Source organism: Notolepis coatsorum (genome assembly GCF_963971535.1).
Source record: "Notolepis coatsorum genome assembly, chromosome: 17".
NCBI lineage: Eukaryota > Metazoa > Chordata > Actinopteri > Aulopiformes > Paralepididae > Notolepis > Notolepis coatsorum.
Window position 1 is genome coordinate 13,962,534 of NC_140181.1, and position 18,802 is coordinate 13,981,335.

The window sequence follows — 18,802 nt, forward strand, 5'->3', positions numbered from 1 at the left end:
TCCTCTTCGCGGCGACGCACCTCGCGTTTTATGAGCTCTGGGCGGCAGCGTTTTTGGTCGGAGAGCTCGTCCCAGCGCATAAAGTTGAAACTAGTTAAACTTTTTTGGAAAGGAGCGCGTTCATCAACTCATCGAGGAAGGGGTGAAGCCGCGGCTGGCGCGAGCTCTGAGGAGACCCAGAAAAACGCTTGGAGCTTTTTTTTCTCGACATTCCAAATAAAGACATGAAATTTGGAATGGCTGCTGATGAGAGGCTGATTGTTGCGGTGTCGGACAATCATGTCATCTTTGACATGACAACGAAGGGGTATCACGACAACAATGTCAAAAATAGGGCCTGGAGAGATGTCTCTGTTCATTTGGGGGTTTCAGGTGAGAATTACTAATTGTATTTATCATGTTGGGTTGCTGTTAGCTTGCTAATTTCTTTGTAGTTCATCATAATTTACCTCAATCAATCAATAAAGCAATTCAATCAATACTATCTTAGGTTGATGTTAGTTTGCTGTTTACCTTGTAGTTATGTTAACTAGCTAGCTTGAGTTTTAACTGCCAGTTCAATAACGTTAGTGGTACCATGATTTCAAGGTTCTAACTGACATTTTGGACGTTAGTTATTGTGTCCTAAATATTTTGTTATTGTTAAAAGTAAAGCTTTGACAAGTGTCCTTTATGTATATATACCCCCCCCCCCCCCCACTCCTACCCCCCCCCCCCCCCCCCCCCCCCCCAACCACCTCCAATGTACAGTCCCACCCCCACCTACCCAATCCAATGTACAGTTTCTACGCCTAATGTATATACTCTTTTCTTTCTGGACTCTTTTTGTATCACAAATACAGTACTGTAATTGCAAATCTGGTATGTCATAAATGTATAGATGTAGCAGTACTGTCTATCTGTATGTCATGTATGTCATATATGTTACGATGAATTGGAAATGGGGGACCCTGGTGTAAACAAGACGAAAGTCTTTCTCTGGTCTGCATCCCCTTAACAATTGTATGTATTGAGCTGTACTGCACTGTACCCATTCTGCAATCTGTTAATAAAGTTTTCATTCATTCATTCATTCATATGACTGGTTGAACACCTCAAATTGTTTATTTAAGTAAGATTTTTTTTTTAATGAATGTATTCTAATAGAAAGTTAGCTGATTGTAGATGTATCTTTTATCAACAGTCGAGGAGTGCAAAAAAAAATGGAAATACCTAAGAGACAAATATCTGAAGGAGAGGAAGCAGGAGAAGAAGCAGAAAAGGGGTGGAGCCAACAACACTACCCGCAACAAGAGGTGGAAATACATGGCCATCCTGGGGTTCCTGGCACCGCACTGCAAGACGAGGGCCACAACCTCAAACCTTTTTGTTCAGGGAGGAGAGGAGGATGCAGAGGTGTCCAGTGAGGTCGAGGCCCTGCCGACGCCAATGATGTCGCCCAAAAGAGAGGTAGTGTAGCAAGTGTTTAAAACATACCCCTAGTGGGCGGTTAGGTGGCCGAGCGGAGATTGCGTTCGTCACCAGCCCCGGAGCTGAGCTGGATTTGCCTGTTCGAATCCGGCTCACAGCTCCGGGGTTGTCACCAGCTTGGCTGGCCGTCTGCACTGATACAATTGGCTGTATCAGAGGGTGGGAGAAGCTGGCGGGGTGGGTCCGGGTCGTTGTAAACAGCGACTCCTACAGTTCGGTCGGGGCGCCTGCTAAGCGCGGATTGGACGTGAGGGGGATAGTGTGATCCTTCCACACGCTACGCCCTCTCAATGAGAATCCGTGCTGCCAGGTGAAAAGAAGCGGTGATTGGCTGGACGTGTGTCGGAGGAAGCACGTGGTAGTAGGGCGGGCCATATTTTTTTTTTTTGGAAAATCAATCGAGTGGGGTGTCTAAAATATGTGTTTTTTTGTGGGGAATTCAAATATGGGATTATCTTTCTAATCGGATAACTCCTACCTACATTGTTTTGGATTTCAAAATGGCCGATTTGACCATTTTTCACCCCTTGGCCATACATGGATGCCAACATGAATCTGAAGGAAATCCTAACATGCAAGGTGTCTAAATGATGTGTTTCTTAATGGGGAATTCAAATATGAGTTCATTTTTGGGATAGGATAACTCTAACCTACATCATTTTGGATTTCAAAATGGCCGATTTTACCATTTTTCACCCCTTGGCCATACATGGATACCAACATGAATCTGAAGGAAATCCTAACATGCAAGGTGTCTAAATGATGTGTTTCTTAATGGGGAATTCAAATATGAGGTCATTTTTGGGATAGGATAAATATAACCTGCATAATTTTGGATTTCAAAATGGCTGATTTTACCATTTGAACCCATTGGTATTGTATTACAAAATTGCAAAGATAAAAAATATATGGGAAATCATTTATAATGACAAAGCCATCAAATTTATTAACAAGTGAACTGTATATAACTGGATACAACTCCAAAGATCAATAATAATACTAACAATAATAAATTGTATTTGTAATGCACACAAACACCTAAGTGCTAAATCTCGATCTCCTGACTTCTTGAACTTTGCCAGGTTCCAATATCTTGATTGGACTCATTCTTGGATGGCAAGATCTCCTACTGTACTGCTTTAGCCACCAACCTACAAACACAAACTTAAAGTCAACGTCAGCCATAAATAGGTGAGCTCTTTCCAGAACTACTCAGCAGAAACCTCTGTAACCATTTTAACAAACGTCTCAATGTATTGAGAAAATCCATGGGGCTCCATCAATCCTCTATCTTCTTAAAACATTGGAAAGGCAGGGGATGGAAAAGAAGGCAGAGAAAAGGAGAAGGGGCAAAGAAGAAAGCTTTGCAGCAGCAGACAAGGTTGCCAGGAAGGATGTTGAGAGCTTCCTTACAGTCCCTGAAGTTGAGCTCATTCCTGAAACTGACCCTGCAGCTTCAGCAAAGCTACGGAAAAATTATGATGAGATTCCAAACATCGCCCTTGCTAGTGTAAGGTATGGCATAGGTCTAAGGCCAACTGCAGCTATAGCAACTGCAGCTCTGATTGATGCAGGACTCATCTTAGAAGATGACACAAGTAAAGTGATTGATAAAAACAAGGTTAAGAGAGCACAAGAAAAGTTGATGCAAGAGCTGGGGGAAGAGTTTGAGGAGAAGTGCAGGGAGGAGGGGGGGATCTCCTGTATCCTCTTTGATGGGCGGATTGACATGACCAATGTGATGATGGAAGCTGAGGGCAGTGACCAATCTTTTCCTGCAAAGATCAAGGAAGAACACTATAGTGTTGCTAGTGAGCCTGGCAGCAACCATCTGTTCCACTTTACACCAGAGAAAGCAACTAAAGAGGAGTTTGCTAAGGGCCTGTTTGCCTGGCTGAAAGAGAGAGGTTCTGATAAGACCTTGTGGGCCATTGGAGGAGACTCGACCAATGTCAACACTGGAGTGAAGGCAGGTGTAATGCTGGAGCTGCACCTGGGGAGAAAGCTGGTCTGGTTGGTGTGCAACCTGCACACTGGTGAACTTCCACTGCGCCGTCTCATTGTTGAAGTTGATGGGGCTACTCTGTCTGACAACAAATAGTCTCGGCCAATAGGACAGCTCCTTGATTCTGTTACAGACTTGGAGATCAATCCTAACTTCACCAGGATCTTTCTTGGCCCTCCGCTGATCAAGCTGCCTGAGAAGATCATTCAAGATCTCTCAACTGATCAACACTATGGCTATAAGCTGGTCTGTGCAATCAGGGATGGAGTGCTTTCTGCAAGGCTGGCTCTGCTGGAGATTGGACCGGTAAACCACAGCCGCTGGCTCACCACAGCAAACAGACTCCTCAGGCTCTGGGTGTCAAAGCATCAACTTAAAAGAAAGAACCTGAATAATCTACAATGCATTGTGGAATTCATCATTGGAGTGTATTATCCATGTTGGTTCAACATGAAGGTCAAGCACTCCTGAATCGAAGGGCCTAGGCACATCCTGTTTCAGCTGGACTGCCTCAAGTCTCAGAGGAAGGAGGTGCTGGATGTTGTGATGCCAACTGTGAGAAGATCTGCTTGGTATGCCCACAGTGAAGCCATCCTCCAAACACTGCTGTGCTCTGAGGATCAAAAAGAGAGAATTGAGGGGGTGGAGAAAATCCTGGCCATCAAGGGAGAGGGGGATCCAGACACTCAGCTGGGAGACTCCTGTGTCAGGATCAGAAGAACACCTCACATCAATAGTGACGCTTCCAGCATTGGTGGCTTAATCAGCTGGTCAGAAGATTTGTCAGAGCCACCTCTCACCTGCTCCCTAAGCACTTCCGAGGTGAAGAACTTAATCAACACCCCCATGGAGGTTCTCGACTGGCCTTGCCACACACAAAGCATCGAGAGGGTTGTTAAAATGGTGACTGAGGCCTCTGCTAAGTACTTTTCACAAGAAAAAAGGGATGGAGGGATCAGGGCTCAGGAGACCAGCAGGAGGCTGATGTCCAAGAATTAATCCAAGCAGGACTTGTGCAACCTGATCAAATTTAAGAAGATAGAGGATTGATGGAGTCCCATGGATTTTCTCAATACATTGAGACGTTTGTTAAAATGGTTACAGAGGTTTCTGCTGAGTAGTTCTGGAAAGAGCTCACCTATTTATGGCTGACGTTGACTTTAAGTTTGTGTTTGTAGGTTGGTGGCTAAAGCAGTACAGTAGGAGATCTTGCCATCCAAGAATGAGTCCAATCAAGATATTGGAACCTGGCAAAGTTCAAGAAGTCAGGAGATCGAGATTTAGCACTTAGGTGTTAGGTGTTTGTGTGCATTACAAATACAATTTATTATTGTTAGTATTATTATTGATCTTTGGAGTTGTATCCAGTTATATACAGTTCACTTGTTAATAAATTTGATGGCTTTGTCATTATAAATGATTTCCCATATATTTTTTCTATATATACCTATATCTTTGCAATTTTGTAATACAATACCAATGGGTTCAAATGGTAAAATCAGCCATTTTGAAATCCAAAATTATGCAGGTTATATTTATCCTATCCCAAAAATGACCTCATATTTGAATTCCCCATTAAGAAACACATCATTTAGACACCTTGCATGTTAGGATTTCCTTCAGATTCATGTTGGCATCCATGTATGGCCAAGGGGTGAAAAATGGTAAAATCGGCCATTTTGAAATCCAAAATGATGTAGGTTAGAGTTATCCTATCCCAAAAATGAACTCATATTTGAATTCCCCATTAAGAAACACATAATTTAGACACCTTGCATGTTAGGATTTCATTCAGATTCATGTTGGCATCCATGTATGGCCAAGGGGTGAAAAATGGTCAAATCGGCCATTTTGAAATCCAAAACAATGTAGGTAGGAGTTATCCGATTAGAAAAATAATCCCATATTTGAATTCCCCACAAAAAAACACATATTTTAGACACCCCACTCGATTGATTTTCCAAAAAAAAAAAAGTATGGCCCGCCCTAACGTGGTAGCCTCCACTCTCCCAGATGATCTGACTGTGGGGGGTAAGTGCGCAGCGACCAGGAAGGGACTGGGAATTGGCATACGACTAACATTGGGATGGGAGAAAATCTGAGGAAAATGGAGGGGGAAAAAGACCAAAAAAAAAAGAAGAAAAAAAAACATACCCCTAGTGTATTACCGCTGGACTACCGTAATTCCTCTAATAGTGACCGGTATTCAATTACAAACCGGGTCTATATTAATGGCCGGGTGCGCTCTTGAGCTAAGCAATTATAAGCCGACCTCCTAATACAAGCCGGGTTACTAATATACTGAGCTGCATACTGAGAGCTGCTAAGGTAAAGTTACTTGATTTCACTTTGAAAACGTTTGTCAAGTTAGACCGCGCTCTCAAGATTCTACACTGGGTGCTGAAATCCCATTAAGTATTATATAAAAAAGAAGCAGTGAAGCTAGACCAGCACTCTCAGGTTCAAGTATTTAATGGCAGCCTGAAACAAACATGTTTCAGAATTACATATTCCTTCTTCAGTGTTATAGCTTGCAGCTATAACACTGAAGAAGGAATATGTAATTCTGAAACATGTCTGTTTCAGGCTGCCATTAAATACTTGAACCTGAGAGTGCTGGTCTAGCTTCACTTTGAAAACGTTGAAATGACCAGTGACCACCCGTAATTGCACTGTTTACTATTTCATACAGTACTTGGTTTCAATAAATGAACCCAGTACATTTTACTGGGTTCAAACTGACACAAAATGTTGATTTATTCATTATGATCTGTTTGAAAATTAGAAATATAGGCCTCTCTCTTATACACGCCTCCTCCTAATAAAAGCCTGGTACCCACTACAGTTTAAGAAAATACAAGCCCGGGTCACTATTAGAGGAATTACGGTATTTCCCATATGGGTAAAAACTCAGGTCAACTTAAAATATGATCTTTTCTTTACAGGTTGAGGAACGTGAAGAGGAGGCAGCAGCAGGCCCAGCACCTCCCCCAGAGGAGGAACACCCTCCGTCGACCTCTACCTCGGTTCCATTCAAAAGCCCCAGAAATGGCACACAGCCACTTACACACTATCAAGAGAGTCTGTTGTCCACAATAAACAGGGAGGTGGATGGAGACGAACACTACATGTTGAGCTTGGTGCCGACCCTGCGCAGGCTCTCTGACTACAAGAAGAGGCTAGCCAGAATTGGCATTGAGAAAATCCTCTTAGATTTGGAGTTTGGCCCCGAGATCGAGATGTGTGTTATATAAAACATTACATTACATCAATTAAAGAATTGGTTGGACAATGGCCTCTTGACTAAAAAAAAGAATATGCCTTTCTGAAGATGGATCATCCAAAGACTCCAGTGTTCTATTGCCTGCCAAAAGTTCATAAAGATCCTGTTCAACCTACTGTATAAAGGTAGACCAATAGTGGCAGCAATTGGATCTCTCACTGAAAACATCTCTTCCTATGTGGACTTCTTCTTCCTACAACCAATTGTGAAATCTCTCCCATCCTTCACACAGGATTCAACAGACCTACTTAAGACTTTGAAATCTGTCCAGGATCCGACCACTGTGACCTACATGGCCTGGCTTGGACATCGAATCCTTATACACTTCAGTACAGGGGCTCTAGAAGCTCTGACACTGTTCCTGAATCATCGTCCACCGGATTCAACGCCAGAAACACACATTCTTATAGAACTGACAGAGACTCTACTCAGTACTCACGCATAACTACTTCATGTTCCAAGATGAGAACTATCTACAAACCAAAGGCGTGACTGAGTATGGGAAGCAAAGCCAGCCCTTCCATAGCCAATATTTATATGGGTCTTTTTGAGCAGAATTATGTATTCAACTCTTCAGAAAATGTGTTTTTACCATACATTAAGATGTGGAAAAGATATATACCGTACTTTTCGGACTATAAGCCGCGGCTTTTTCCCCCATTTTTCGACCCTGCGGCTTATATAACGGTGCGGCTTATATGTGGACAAAACCCGAAAATCGAAATATTGCTTTTTTTACTGCATTGAAATGTTATTTATCTGTTCCCTTATTTACTTAATACAACTTGTAAATGAGGTAATTCTTGTTATTTGTCCGACAGTATTGTGTCCCAATGGGAGTCACTCTGTAGAGGTGGGAGTCATTCTCTGTAGAGGTGGGAGTCATTCTCTGTAGAGGTGGGAACTTAAAGCTCAATATAAGAACGACCATGCACCACCATTCACAGAATCGAGAAAGAGCCATCAATCTGTCAATCCTTTCCGTGTCCGGGCCGGGTGAGGTTTCCTGTGTTGAGTCAAATTAAGCCGCAGGCTCCACTCCTTACATATGGTAATTAAACATTAAAACACATGCTGCTTATAGTCCAGTGCGGCTTATATATGTACACATCATTCAATTTAGCTGCTGCGGCTTATAGTCAGGTGCGGCTTATAGTGCGAAAAGTACGGTAGATATTTGCATACTGTGGACAGGGGATGAAATGACATTGATACAATTCTTTAATTTCCTCAATGCTAAAAATGAACATCTAAAGTTTACTATGGAGTATGACCAACACCAAGTGAATTTCTTAGATATTATTATAAAAAAAGACAATGGTACATTCCAAACAGATGTATACAGAAAACCTTGTTACAAAAATTATCTTTTGAGAAGTGATTCATTTCATCCTACTCCGCTAAAAAACAGTTTACCTATCAGCCAGTTCTACAGGATCCATAGAATCTGTAGTACAGATGAATGTTTTCAGGAACAGACAGATACTTTAAAAATGATGTTTAAAACCAGAGGATACACACAGGACATTGTAGAAAAAGCAGTTTTGAAAGTAGGTCATAAAACCCAAGAAGACTGCTTACAATCTACAAGAAACAAAACTACCTCTGGACAACCTATACAGTGTGTTACACAATACTCGCCTCTAGGCAACCTTTTTAAACAAACAGTTCAGTTCACTTCTGATCCAACATTGGATAAATCTTTTCAGATCCCCCCCTAGATTAGTCTACAGGAGAGCACATAACATCAGAGACATTGTGGTTAAATCAGACCTGCCTCTTAAAAAAACACACTTTTTTAGATGACCTGCCAGATGGCAACAGACGTTGTGGTTTGTGTGCTCAATGTCACTTTACAGAAAAATGCACTGTTTTCTATCACCCAACAACTGGGAAAGAGATAAAAATAAGAGGCAAAATAACATGTACAACTACCAATGTAATCTATATGCTTAAGTGCCCATGTGGTAAGGCATATGTCGGTAAGACAACACATGCTTTAAAAACACGTATTGCTGAACACAGGAGTACGATACGGAATGGGGATGAAAAAAGCCCAGTAGCTTTACATTTTAAAAAGGCACACTACAATGTCTCATCACTAAGATACCTTGGAATAGAGAGAGTGCATCTTCCAAGATGAGGGGGAGATATAGATAATCTCCTACTGAGGAGAGAAGTATGGTGGATCCATTATCTTAAAACTATGGCACCAACAGGACTCAATGAAGACTTTGACATTAGACTTTATTTATAAATGTAACCTATAGAGGGAGACAGTCAATATACTTTGTTTTTAGTTTTTTCATTTTTGTTTTCTGGCTAGGATTTGTACCTTATACACTATTGCCTGTTGCCTATCTGTAAATTATGTCTTAATCATGTATAAATGTATCAATCATGCAAGTCTTTGGACCGCCCCTGATCACCAGGTGGGGCTGATTTTTCACTTCCTGTATAAAAATATGTCATTTTGTGTTGTATGCATGCTTGAGGAAGACCGGTAAGGTCGAAATGTTGCATCTACTGCCTTTTTTTGTTTATTAAAATCACCTTGGAACTACAAGTGAGTTGCCAGCCCCGCTTTGTTCTTATATAAAACATTACGCCCATCTGTGTGTAATTATGACTGTACTTCTAATGCTTTATAACTGTGCCATGAGTACAAGGCTACCTTCACACTGCAAGCATTAGTGCTCAATTTAGATTTATTGCTCTGATTTTCTTTTTGTTTAGCTGTTTCACATTATCTTTTAAATCCGGCCGATATCAGATTCCAGTGTGAACCGGTCACTGCTCATGAACTGACCCGCAAATAAAGAAGAAGAAATATCGAAGATGGGGGGGTTCCTCACATTTTACCCATTTCACTCACACATTCACACACCGACGGCAGCATGCAAGGTGCCAGTTAGGGGTTAAGCGTGGTAGGACCAGAGACAGGAAGAAGAAGAAGAGAGATGTTGTTGTGGTAGGACCAGAGACAGGAAGAAGAAGAAGAGAGATGTTGTTGTGGTAGGACCAGAGACAGGAAGAAGAAGAAGAGAGATGTTGTTGTGGTAGGACCAGAGACAGGAAGAAGAAGAGAGATGTTGTTGTGGTAGGACCAGAGACCGGAAGAAGAAGAAGAAGAAGAGAGATGTTGTTGTGGTAGGACCAGAGACATAGATGGCAGGCCGAGTCTGTCTAAAGTGAACTTGATTGATCCATATTGGGAGACTACACAATTCTTTGTGTGTGATATCTAGTTATTATGTTGAGTCAAAATACGTTTGTTGGCCAGCCGTCTGGTGGTCATCGGTTTTCATAATCTTACATTTAAATTAAATGTTTGCTCATGCATATCTTTGGACACCTCTAGCTGATAAACCAATCAGGATACAGAAACGGGAAATAGGGACCCCAAAATTGTCAACAAGAACAACAGAATGGATCTGACTGGAACGCTAGCTGGATTATACATTGCAACATGAGACAGTAAATACTATTGTAATAAAACGTTCAAAACTATGTTCAATTTGTGTATTGTTTTGTTACTATAAGATTGTATTTCGCACTGTATTAAGCCATACCGACATCACAGATGAGCTTTAGATGGTTAACGTGATATTAACGTTAGATCTATCCGACCTAAATACTATTGTAATAAAACGTTCAAAACTATGTTCAACTTGTGTTTTGTTTCTTACTATAAGATTGTATTTTGCACTGTATTAAGCCATACCGACATCAGGTGAGCTTGCTAGCCATTAGATGGATAACGTGATATTAACGTTAGATCTAACCGACCACAATTTGATTCTAAATGTATTACCTCACTTTGTTGGTCTCTCACGAAAGTATTTCTCTGATCTGCATCCCCTTAACAATTGTGTGTATTGAGCCGTACTGTATTGTACCCATTCTGCAATCTGTTAACCGTTTTCAATCTGCATATGGCTCGCTGATAACAAACTATCATTACACATGGGCAAAACAGAGTCCATTCTCTTCGGTTCAAATAACAAACTCAGCAAGACCGACGGATTCTCAGTTACAGTGGGTGACAATATTGTCACAAGGAAAGACGAAATTACCTACCTGGGTTTTATCCTAGAGGCAAATCTTTCCTGTGACAAAATGGCATCCAATGTAATAAAAAAAGTCAACCAACTAACTAGATTCTTGTACCGGATCTCCTCTCTGGTAAACAAGAATACCCTGAAGACTCTGGCAGGAGCACTCATTCAAGGGTACTATGACTATGCGTGCACCTCATGGTACCAAAGCACCTCAAAGGCGCTAAAAACAAAATTACAAACATCTCAAAACAAACTGGTCAGACTACTGCTTGACCTTACTCCTAGAACCCACCTCACCCCTGCCCACTTTGACAACCTAGGATGGCTTAGAGTAGACGACAGAGTACAGCAACTTGCAATGGGCCTGGTCTACAAGATACACTACACGACCAAGGTACCCATGTACATGTCAAAATACTTCCCAAAGGTCAGTGAATACCACGATCACATTATGATGAATTGAAAATGGAGGACCCTGATGGAAACAAGACGAAAGTCTTTCTCAGGTCTGCATCCTCTTAACAATTGTATGTATTGAGCTGTACTGTACTGTACCCATTCTGCAATCTGTTAATAAACTTTTCAATCAATCAATCAATCAATCAATCAACACCAGAGGGAGCTCCACAAATCATGTTAAACCCAGATTCGGCTCAAACAAGGGACTAAACACGTTTAGCAATTATGCCACATCAATGTGGAACGCCCTACCCAAAGCTGTAAAGGAATGTGAATCACTACCCACTTTCAAAACCACTCTCAAGGAACACCTACGGGAGACTGCAATTCGAAACTGGCCCCTGTAAATGTCCTAACCCAACCCCCTCCAATGTACAGTAATTTACCTAGTATGGTTTTGTCAATATTCCAATGTACAGTTTTGCTTGTTTGTACAGTGTGTCCCCCCCAACCCCCTCCAATGTAAATTATTTAGTATGGTTGTCAATATCCCAATGTACAGTTTTGCTTGTACAGTTGTACAGTGTTTCCCCCCCCCCAACCCCCCCCCCCCCCCCCCCACACACAACCCCACCCAACCTCCTCCAATGTACAGTTTTTACGTCAAATGTATACTCCCTTTTCTGGACTCTTTTTTGTATCACAAACAGTAGGCCTACTGTATTTGCAAATCTGGTATGTCATAATAAATGTATAGATGTAGCAGTACTGTCTATCTGTATGTCATGTATGTCATATATGTCCTGATGAATTGAAAATGGGGGATCCTGATTTAACAAGACGAAAGCCTTTCTCTGGTCTACATCCCCTTTACAATTGTGTGTATTGAGCTGTACTGTATTGTACCCATTCTGCAATCTGTTAATAAAGTTTTCAATCAATCAATCAATCGCTCCGGAGCTGCAGCTGGACGCTACTCGGTCTGCCTGCTGGGCGGCTGCGTGACGTCATCGCGGCTCCCCTGCGGAAGGAGGAAGGGGACTTCCTGAGCTAACAGCTAACAACATCAGTCTCAGACACCTCTCTAGTCTCATTTAGCTCCACTGGGCTGCTAGGTTAGCTGGCTCACTAACTAACTAACTAACTAACTAGCTAAACAGCTCAGCTCACTGGTTGTTGACTAAAGTGACAGCTGGTTTGTTTGGACCGACGGAACCAGGAGGAGCAACAGAAACAGAGAGAGAGGTAAGAAGGGTCTGTTGTTTACAACGTTAGGCCCAGCAGCGGTGACTGTTCGTGTTCAAGTGTAACGTTAACGTTCATCTATGGCTTTTTAAGATGTATATATCTCGCGAGTGAGTTAGTCGGTAGCTGATCTGATATGAGCACACCATCTGGGTAATACTGAGTGTCTTGTCGGTTACTAGTCGGTAGCTGATTATTATTATGACAACATCTGGGTGATGACGAGTGTGTCTTGTCGTCGGTAGCTGATATAACAACAACATCTGGGTGACGAGGACAAGTCGGCGTCGGTCATCATGACCTGAACAGGCTGTTGGTGGTTTGACTGGTTGTTGTGATGAAGCCTTCGTTAGCATGATGGATTGCTAGGTGCTAGTTAACTCATCTGCCTCGACATGATTGTGGTGTTGATGACATGATGACGTAATGATGGTTTCACCTATTTTCACTGTTTCACCTCTTTCTTGTCTGTGCTGACTGACACACTTCATCACACGCATCAAGGCTGAATCAAGTGAGCAGGCCAGCTCTCTAAACCACCTCTAGGATATTGGTTTGAAGAATAAACTGAAAGTGAAAGTAGTTGTCTGTCTATATCTGTGGCGTGTCAGTATGCAGTGGCATGTGGACTGGATTAATATTTGTACACAGAGATGACAACGGTTATTGTTATGGATGATGACGAGAGATTGCTGAGTGGATAATGCATGTTTGTGTTTGTGTGTGCGTATTTGGTTGAGTTTATTAGGATCCCCAAATTAGCTACAGCGTTGCAGGAGAGGCTGAGCTATTCTTCCACAAGAATCCTTACATTGTGACCGTGCAACACAATACTTATCATAAACATAACATACATTTACAAGTAAACATGACAAAGGACTAGAGACTTGGACTAGCACACACACACACACAAGCTCCAATATACAATAATCCAATATTCAAACTATATATGGATTAAAATAGCTAAGAATGCTTCAGATTGAATACAGTACTGTGTGTGTACTGTGTAGGTATGGTGCAGCCAGATTGAATACAGTATGTACTGTGTGTACTAGGTATCATGGTGCAGCCAGATTGAATACAGTATGTACTGTGTGTGATTGATTGATTGAACATTTTATTAACAGATTGCAGAATGGGTACAATACAATACGACTCAATACACACAATTGTTAAGGGGATGCAGACCAGAGAAAGACTTTCATCTTGTTTACACCAGGGTCATAGGTAGGGGTGGGGGAAAAAATCGATACGTAGTAGTATCGCGATACTTTGCGTGCAGATACTGTATCGATACGGCAAGTATCGATATTTAATTATTCATAACAATTTTTTTTATTTCTTTTTAATATATATCTTTTTTTTGTATAAGGAAGTCAAGTCAAGTCAATTTTATTTATATAGCACATTTCCAGGCAGCGGCAGCTGGCACCAAAGTGCTTCACAAGCAGGTTGATAAAAACAAAATAATGTGATGCAAGATATAAGATTAAAAACATAGTAAAGCAATGAAAGTAATAAAAACAAAATAATATGATGCAAGATATAAGATTAAAAACATAGTAAAGCAATGAAAGTAATAAAAACAGGTAGGACACGGTAAAACAAAGAGGATAGAAGGGCCAGGGGTCTAGTGGTGATTAAGTGGGGGGGGTGAAGGCCAAGGAGAACATGTAGGTTTTTAAAAGTGATTTAAAAGCCTGTACGGTCTGGGCAGTCCGTACGCTGAGGGGGAGGCTGTTCCACAGTCTAGGTCTAGGCGCTGCGGTGGAGAAAGCTCTGTCTCCCCTAGTCTTGAGCCTAGTTCTAGGCACCACCAATAGCAGCTGGTCAGCTGATCTGAGGGATCGGTGGGGGGTGTGGCGGTGCAAAAGCTCAGACAGATAGGGAGGAGCCGTGCCATTTAGTGATTTAAAAACATTTAGGGCTAATTTAAAATCGATCTTAAAGCGAACAGGCAGCCAGTGGAGTGAGGCCAAAACTGGGCTGATGTGTTTATGTTTTCTTGTTTTGGTGAGGAGGCGTGCGGTGCGGCTGCGTTCTGCACCAGTTGTAGGCGGCGAAGCAGGGATTTATCGATGCCCGTGTAAAGGGCATTGCAGTAGTCGAGGCGAGTGTTGACAAAGGCATGTATCACCGTCTCTAGGTTACTTTGGGAGAGGTATGCCTTTGTCTTTGCCAGGAGTCTAAGGTGGTAAAAACTGGTTTTGACTACGGTGCTGACCTGTTTGTCAAATTTTAAATTGCTGTCGAAGATGACCCTGAGGTTCCTGACAGAGGTGGAGAGGTTTGGACCCAGGGTGCGTCAATGAGGGGGGCCGGGGGGGGCACTATTAAAAACAATGACCTCAGTTTTCTCTTCGTTTAATGTCAGGGAGTTTTCAGACATCCAGCACTTGATTTCTGCCAGGCAGTCAAGTAGTGGTTTTATTGTTTTCCCTTGGGTGGGTTTTAAGGGGAGGTAGACCTGCACGTCATCGGCGAAGCAATGGAATGAGATGTTATGTTTTGCCAAGATCTGGCCTAGGGGGAGTATATATAGGAGGAAGAGAGTGGGACCCAATATCGAGCCTTGGGGCACCCCACAGGTGAGGGGGGCCACAGAGGAAGTGAAGTCACCAAGTTGGACAGAGAAGGTCCTATTGCTTAAGTAGGACCGGAACCAGTCTAAGACGGGGCCCCTAAGGCCTACGTAATGCTCGAGGCGAGCTAAGAGGATGTGGTGATCTACCGTGTCAAAGGCGGCTGTGAGGTCAAGGAGTAGTAGTAGGGAAGAGTTACCTGCATCAGCAGCTGAAATCAGGTCGTTTAAGACACGGAGAAGTTGCATTGTTAATTTCAATACCTGTAATAGTACTACAGTAGTCCACCACGCACACATGTGCATTCAGTTAAGTTGGAATATGACTGTAAGGCCTAACAAAAATAATAGTTGGTTTCAGGTTGGTTGTCAGTTTGGCCATGGGTAGGTAGGGAATTTATTTTATTTTATTTTTTTATTTTATTCTTTCCCACGGCGACTATGGATAGGGAATTTCTTTATTTAATTAAAATGTTCACAACAACATGGATGCATGTACTCTGCCAGCATGTTTAATATCCATAATACTAAATGTTTGACTAAGATTTCTATGAAACTTTATTCTATAAAAAAAAAAAAAAAAAAATCAGATTTTTTTTTAATATATATTTTTTTTTTAAAACTCATAAAATATATTGGGTCGCACCTAAATCGGCAGGGTCGGTCGGCAACCTGAAACCAACCATTATTTTTGTTAGGCCTAATACAAACAGTTCAGTTTGTCAGGTACATGCAACACAGATTACAGTGTTTACATCTGTCTGCTTGAGAAAATACCATGTTCTGCAATAAAAATGATTGAAGTGAGATGAACAGACTGAACTTTATTTTATTAGATAAAACATGTTGACAAAGTTTTACTTTGCAGTTGAAAAAAGGTAATAAATCGCAATATATCGCAATATTAATATCGCAATACTCAGCATACGCAATATATTTTGTGTCGCAATACTATTGTATCGCGAGTCGCGACTCAAGTATCGTGATAGTATCGTATCGTGAGGCCTCTGGTGATTCCCACCCCTAGTCCTAGGTCCAGGGTCCATAGTACTAGGTACTGTGGTGCAGCCAGATTGAATACAGTATGTACTGTGTGTACTAGGTGCTATGGTGCAGTCAGATTGAATACAGTATGTACTGTGTGTACTAGGTACTATGGTGCAGCCAGATTGAATACAGTATGTACTGTGTGTAGGGCTGGGCGATATGGCCTCTAAATGATATCACGATATTTGTTGGCTCTATCACGATACACGATATATATCGCAATATTTTGACATTTCCTCTAAAGCACTTAAAAAGGCTTGATTTAACCCTTTGATGGATAATAGTCCCTGCAATATATGTCTGCATTAAACCATGAAGATGCTTTAAAAAATAATTAAATGAAAAGTTTCTAAAATGTTTAAAGAGTAGTCTACGGACTAATACAGAAAAAAATGTATTAACATCTAAGACAATTTATATAAAAACTCTTGGGTGCCTAAGACTTTTGCACAGTACTGTGTTTTCTATTCACTTTAGCCAAAAATACACACATATATATATACTGTATGGATGAGGGTTTGTGCAAAACATCACGATGTCCACGATACGTTTAAAAAGTGTATCGTTAATGAACTGTACCCGATATTTATTTAATATCGTCATATTGCCCACCCCTAACTGTGTGTACTAGGTATCATGGTGCAGCCCCAGCCAGAAGGGCCCATCCAGTGGGACATGTCGGGGGAGGAGAGCGGGGGGGCCCTCAGGGTCCCGGCGGAGCTGGCCTCTAACGAGGTGGTGACCAGGCTACTGGGAGACAACCAGCAGCTCAGAGGTAAGAGTTCCCTTCCTTCACATGGTTTCCATCTCCACTACTCTAGGCAGCCAGGCATCACACAGTATGGCAGAGACGGCGTTCACTAGTGGTGGTGGGGGGGAAACATCGATACAGTATAGTATCGCGATACTTTGCGTGGCGATACTGTATCGATACAAGGACGCAGAGTATATCGATATTTTATTATGCAATTTTTTTTTTTTGTATAAGGAATTTGCATTGTTCATTTCAATACCTGTAATAGTACACGTGTGCATTCAGTTAAGTTGGAATATGACTGTAATACAAACAGTTCAGTTTGTCGGGTACATGCAACACAGATTACAGTGTTGACATCTGTCTGCTTGAGAAAATCCCATTTGCTGCAATAAAAATGATTGAAGTGAGATGAACAGACTGAAAACCTTATTTTATTAGATAAAACATGTTGACAAAGACTTTGCAGTTGAAAAAAGGTAATAAATCCAAATATATCGTAATATTAATATCGCAATACTCAGCATATCGCAATATATTTTGAATCGCAATACTATCGTATCGTGACTTAAGTATCGTGATAATATCGTATTGTGACTTTGTGAGGCCTCTGGTGATTCCCACTGTTATGTACCATGCTTTTGTTAATGCCAGGGTCGTAACACCCACCCCTAGCGTTCACGTATGTCCTCGGCTCGGAAGCGTCTCTGTTCATGTTTCAGTGTTTCCCCTAGGATTTTTTTCAGGGGGGGGTGGTAGGTCCCCCAAAACTACTAGTGTTTTCGCGGGGCGCGCATGTCACGGATACGTGGTGTCAACAGTGTCGTCACAGACACGCGCAGTAAGGCGGCTGTTGGTATCGGTGCATTTCTCCACACTGAGCTGAAATGAAACGATTGCACATAAATATTTATTTACAACACATAAATTAACTTATTTACAATTATACATACAGTAGTGACAACAAACATGTCAACTATTTACAATACAGGGAGGCACATACAACACGCATAACAAGTCAAGTCAAGAGTTTTATTTGTCACGGCATACAAGCATACAGTGAAATGCGGGGGGTCTTGCCCGCAACGATTGTGCAATAATACAATAATAAGAATAGGATGAGAATAAGACATTTGTGCAATAATACAAGTAATAAGAATAAGACATAACAGGTATATGTACATAAAGTTTACAAAAAGTATGGTAAGACATGGCGTTCTGTCTCATCTCAATAAACTCCAACAAATCGAGCTTAAATGTATTTCCTTAGAAAGCGTGCCATTTGTCGCTTGATTTATGAATAGTTTTAAAATAAACGCTAGATTATCGATAGTATATGTGTCCTCATGCACGAAGAGAAGCGGGGTCTGAAAAATCGCTTCTCCGTACTTTGGTTGGCGCAAACCTCGCACACACACACACGCGCGCTCAGATGGCGGTGATAGGAACATCTGATTACCCCAAGATTCGTAACATAAAGGCCTTACCTCACATCTGATGTCATGCAAAAAGATTAATCCAATTCCTGATCGCCATTCCAAATATCGATCGCGTCCATTGATCCAACGTTATAGTCCAAAACACATAATCCAAGCTGCCCCCCTGACTCGACCAAGCTGCAATAGTATCCAGCTGCATGCCCGAGAAGGGAAACCCGGACCGGAGTTTTGTTCTTCTGATGCACATACCCAGCCAATCCAATCAAATGATGTGCAATACCATCCGGGAGACGATAGGCGGCGGTATTTGCCCTTTTCCGAGCTCAGACCCATTCCCAACGATAACATCAGGTTGGATGGATGAAAATGAATGGATATCGCTAATAAAAGAAATAATGATTTAAAACCTGACTATCGTCGTGATTGGCACGGAAGCGATGGCGAGTTAACCCGACTATACTCGTGGTTGGCACTGAATGGATTAAAGGTTCATGCTTCTCCCCATCTCTGGCTGACAT

At 41.7% G+C, this 18,802-nt stretch overlaps 2 protein-coding genes across 2 annotated transcripts in view; both read left to right on the forward strand.

Annotated features, from left to right (window-relative positions):
• The first annotated feature begins 58 nt into the window (after positions 1-58).
• On the forward strand, positions 59-7,554 carry LOC311244572 (uncharacterized protein). The gene is made up of 3 exons (XM_084334158.1): positions 59-372; positions 1,184-1,449; positions 6,421-7,554. The coding sequence occupies exons 1-3, from the start codon at positions 225-227 to the stop codon at positions 6,727-6,729; spliced, it is 723 nt and encodes a 240-aa protein (XP_084190284.1). The 5' UTR covers positions 59-224; the 3' UTR covers positions 6,730-7,554.
• A 4,741-nt stretch (positions 7,555-12,295) lies between these two features.
• The window catches only part of ikbkg (inhibitor of nuclear factor kappa B kinase regulatory subunit gamma), a 42,836-nt gene continuing 36,329 nt past the window's right edge, over positions 12,296-18,802 (forward strand). Inside the window, 2 exon segments of the mRNA XM_084332711.1 lie at positions 12,296-12,463; positions 16,723-16,866. Coding sequence (XP_084188837.1) covers positions 16,728-16,866 — 139 coding nt within the window. The 5' untranslated portion in view covers positions 12,296-12,463; positions 16,723-16,727.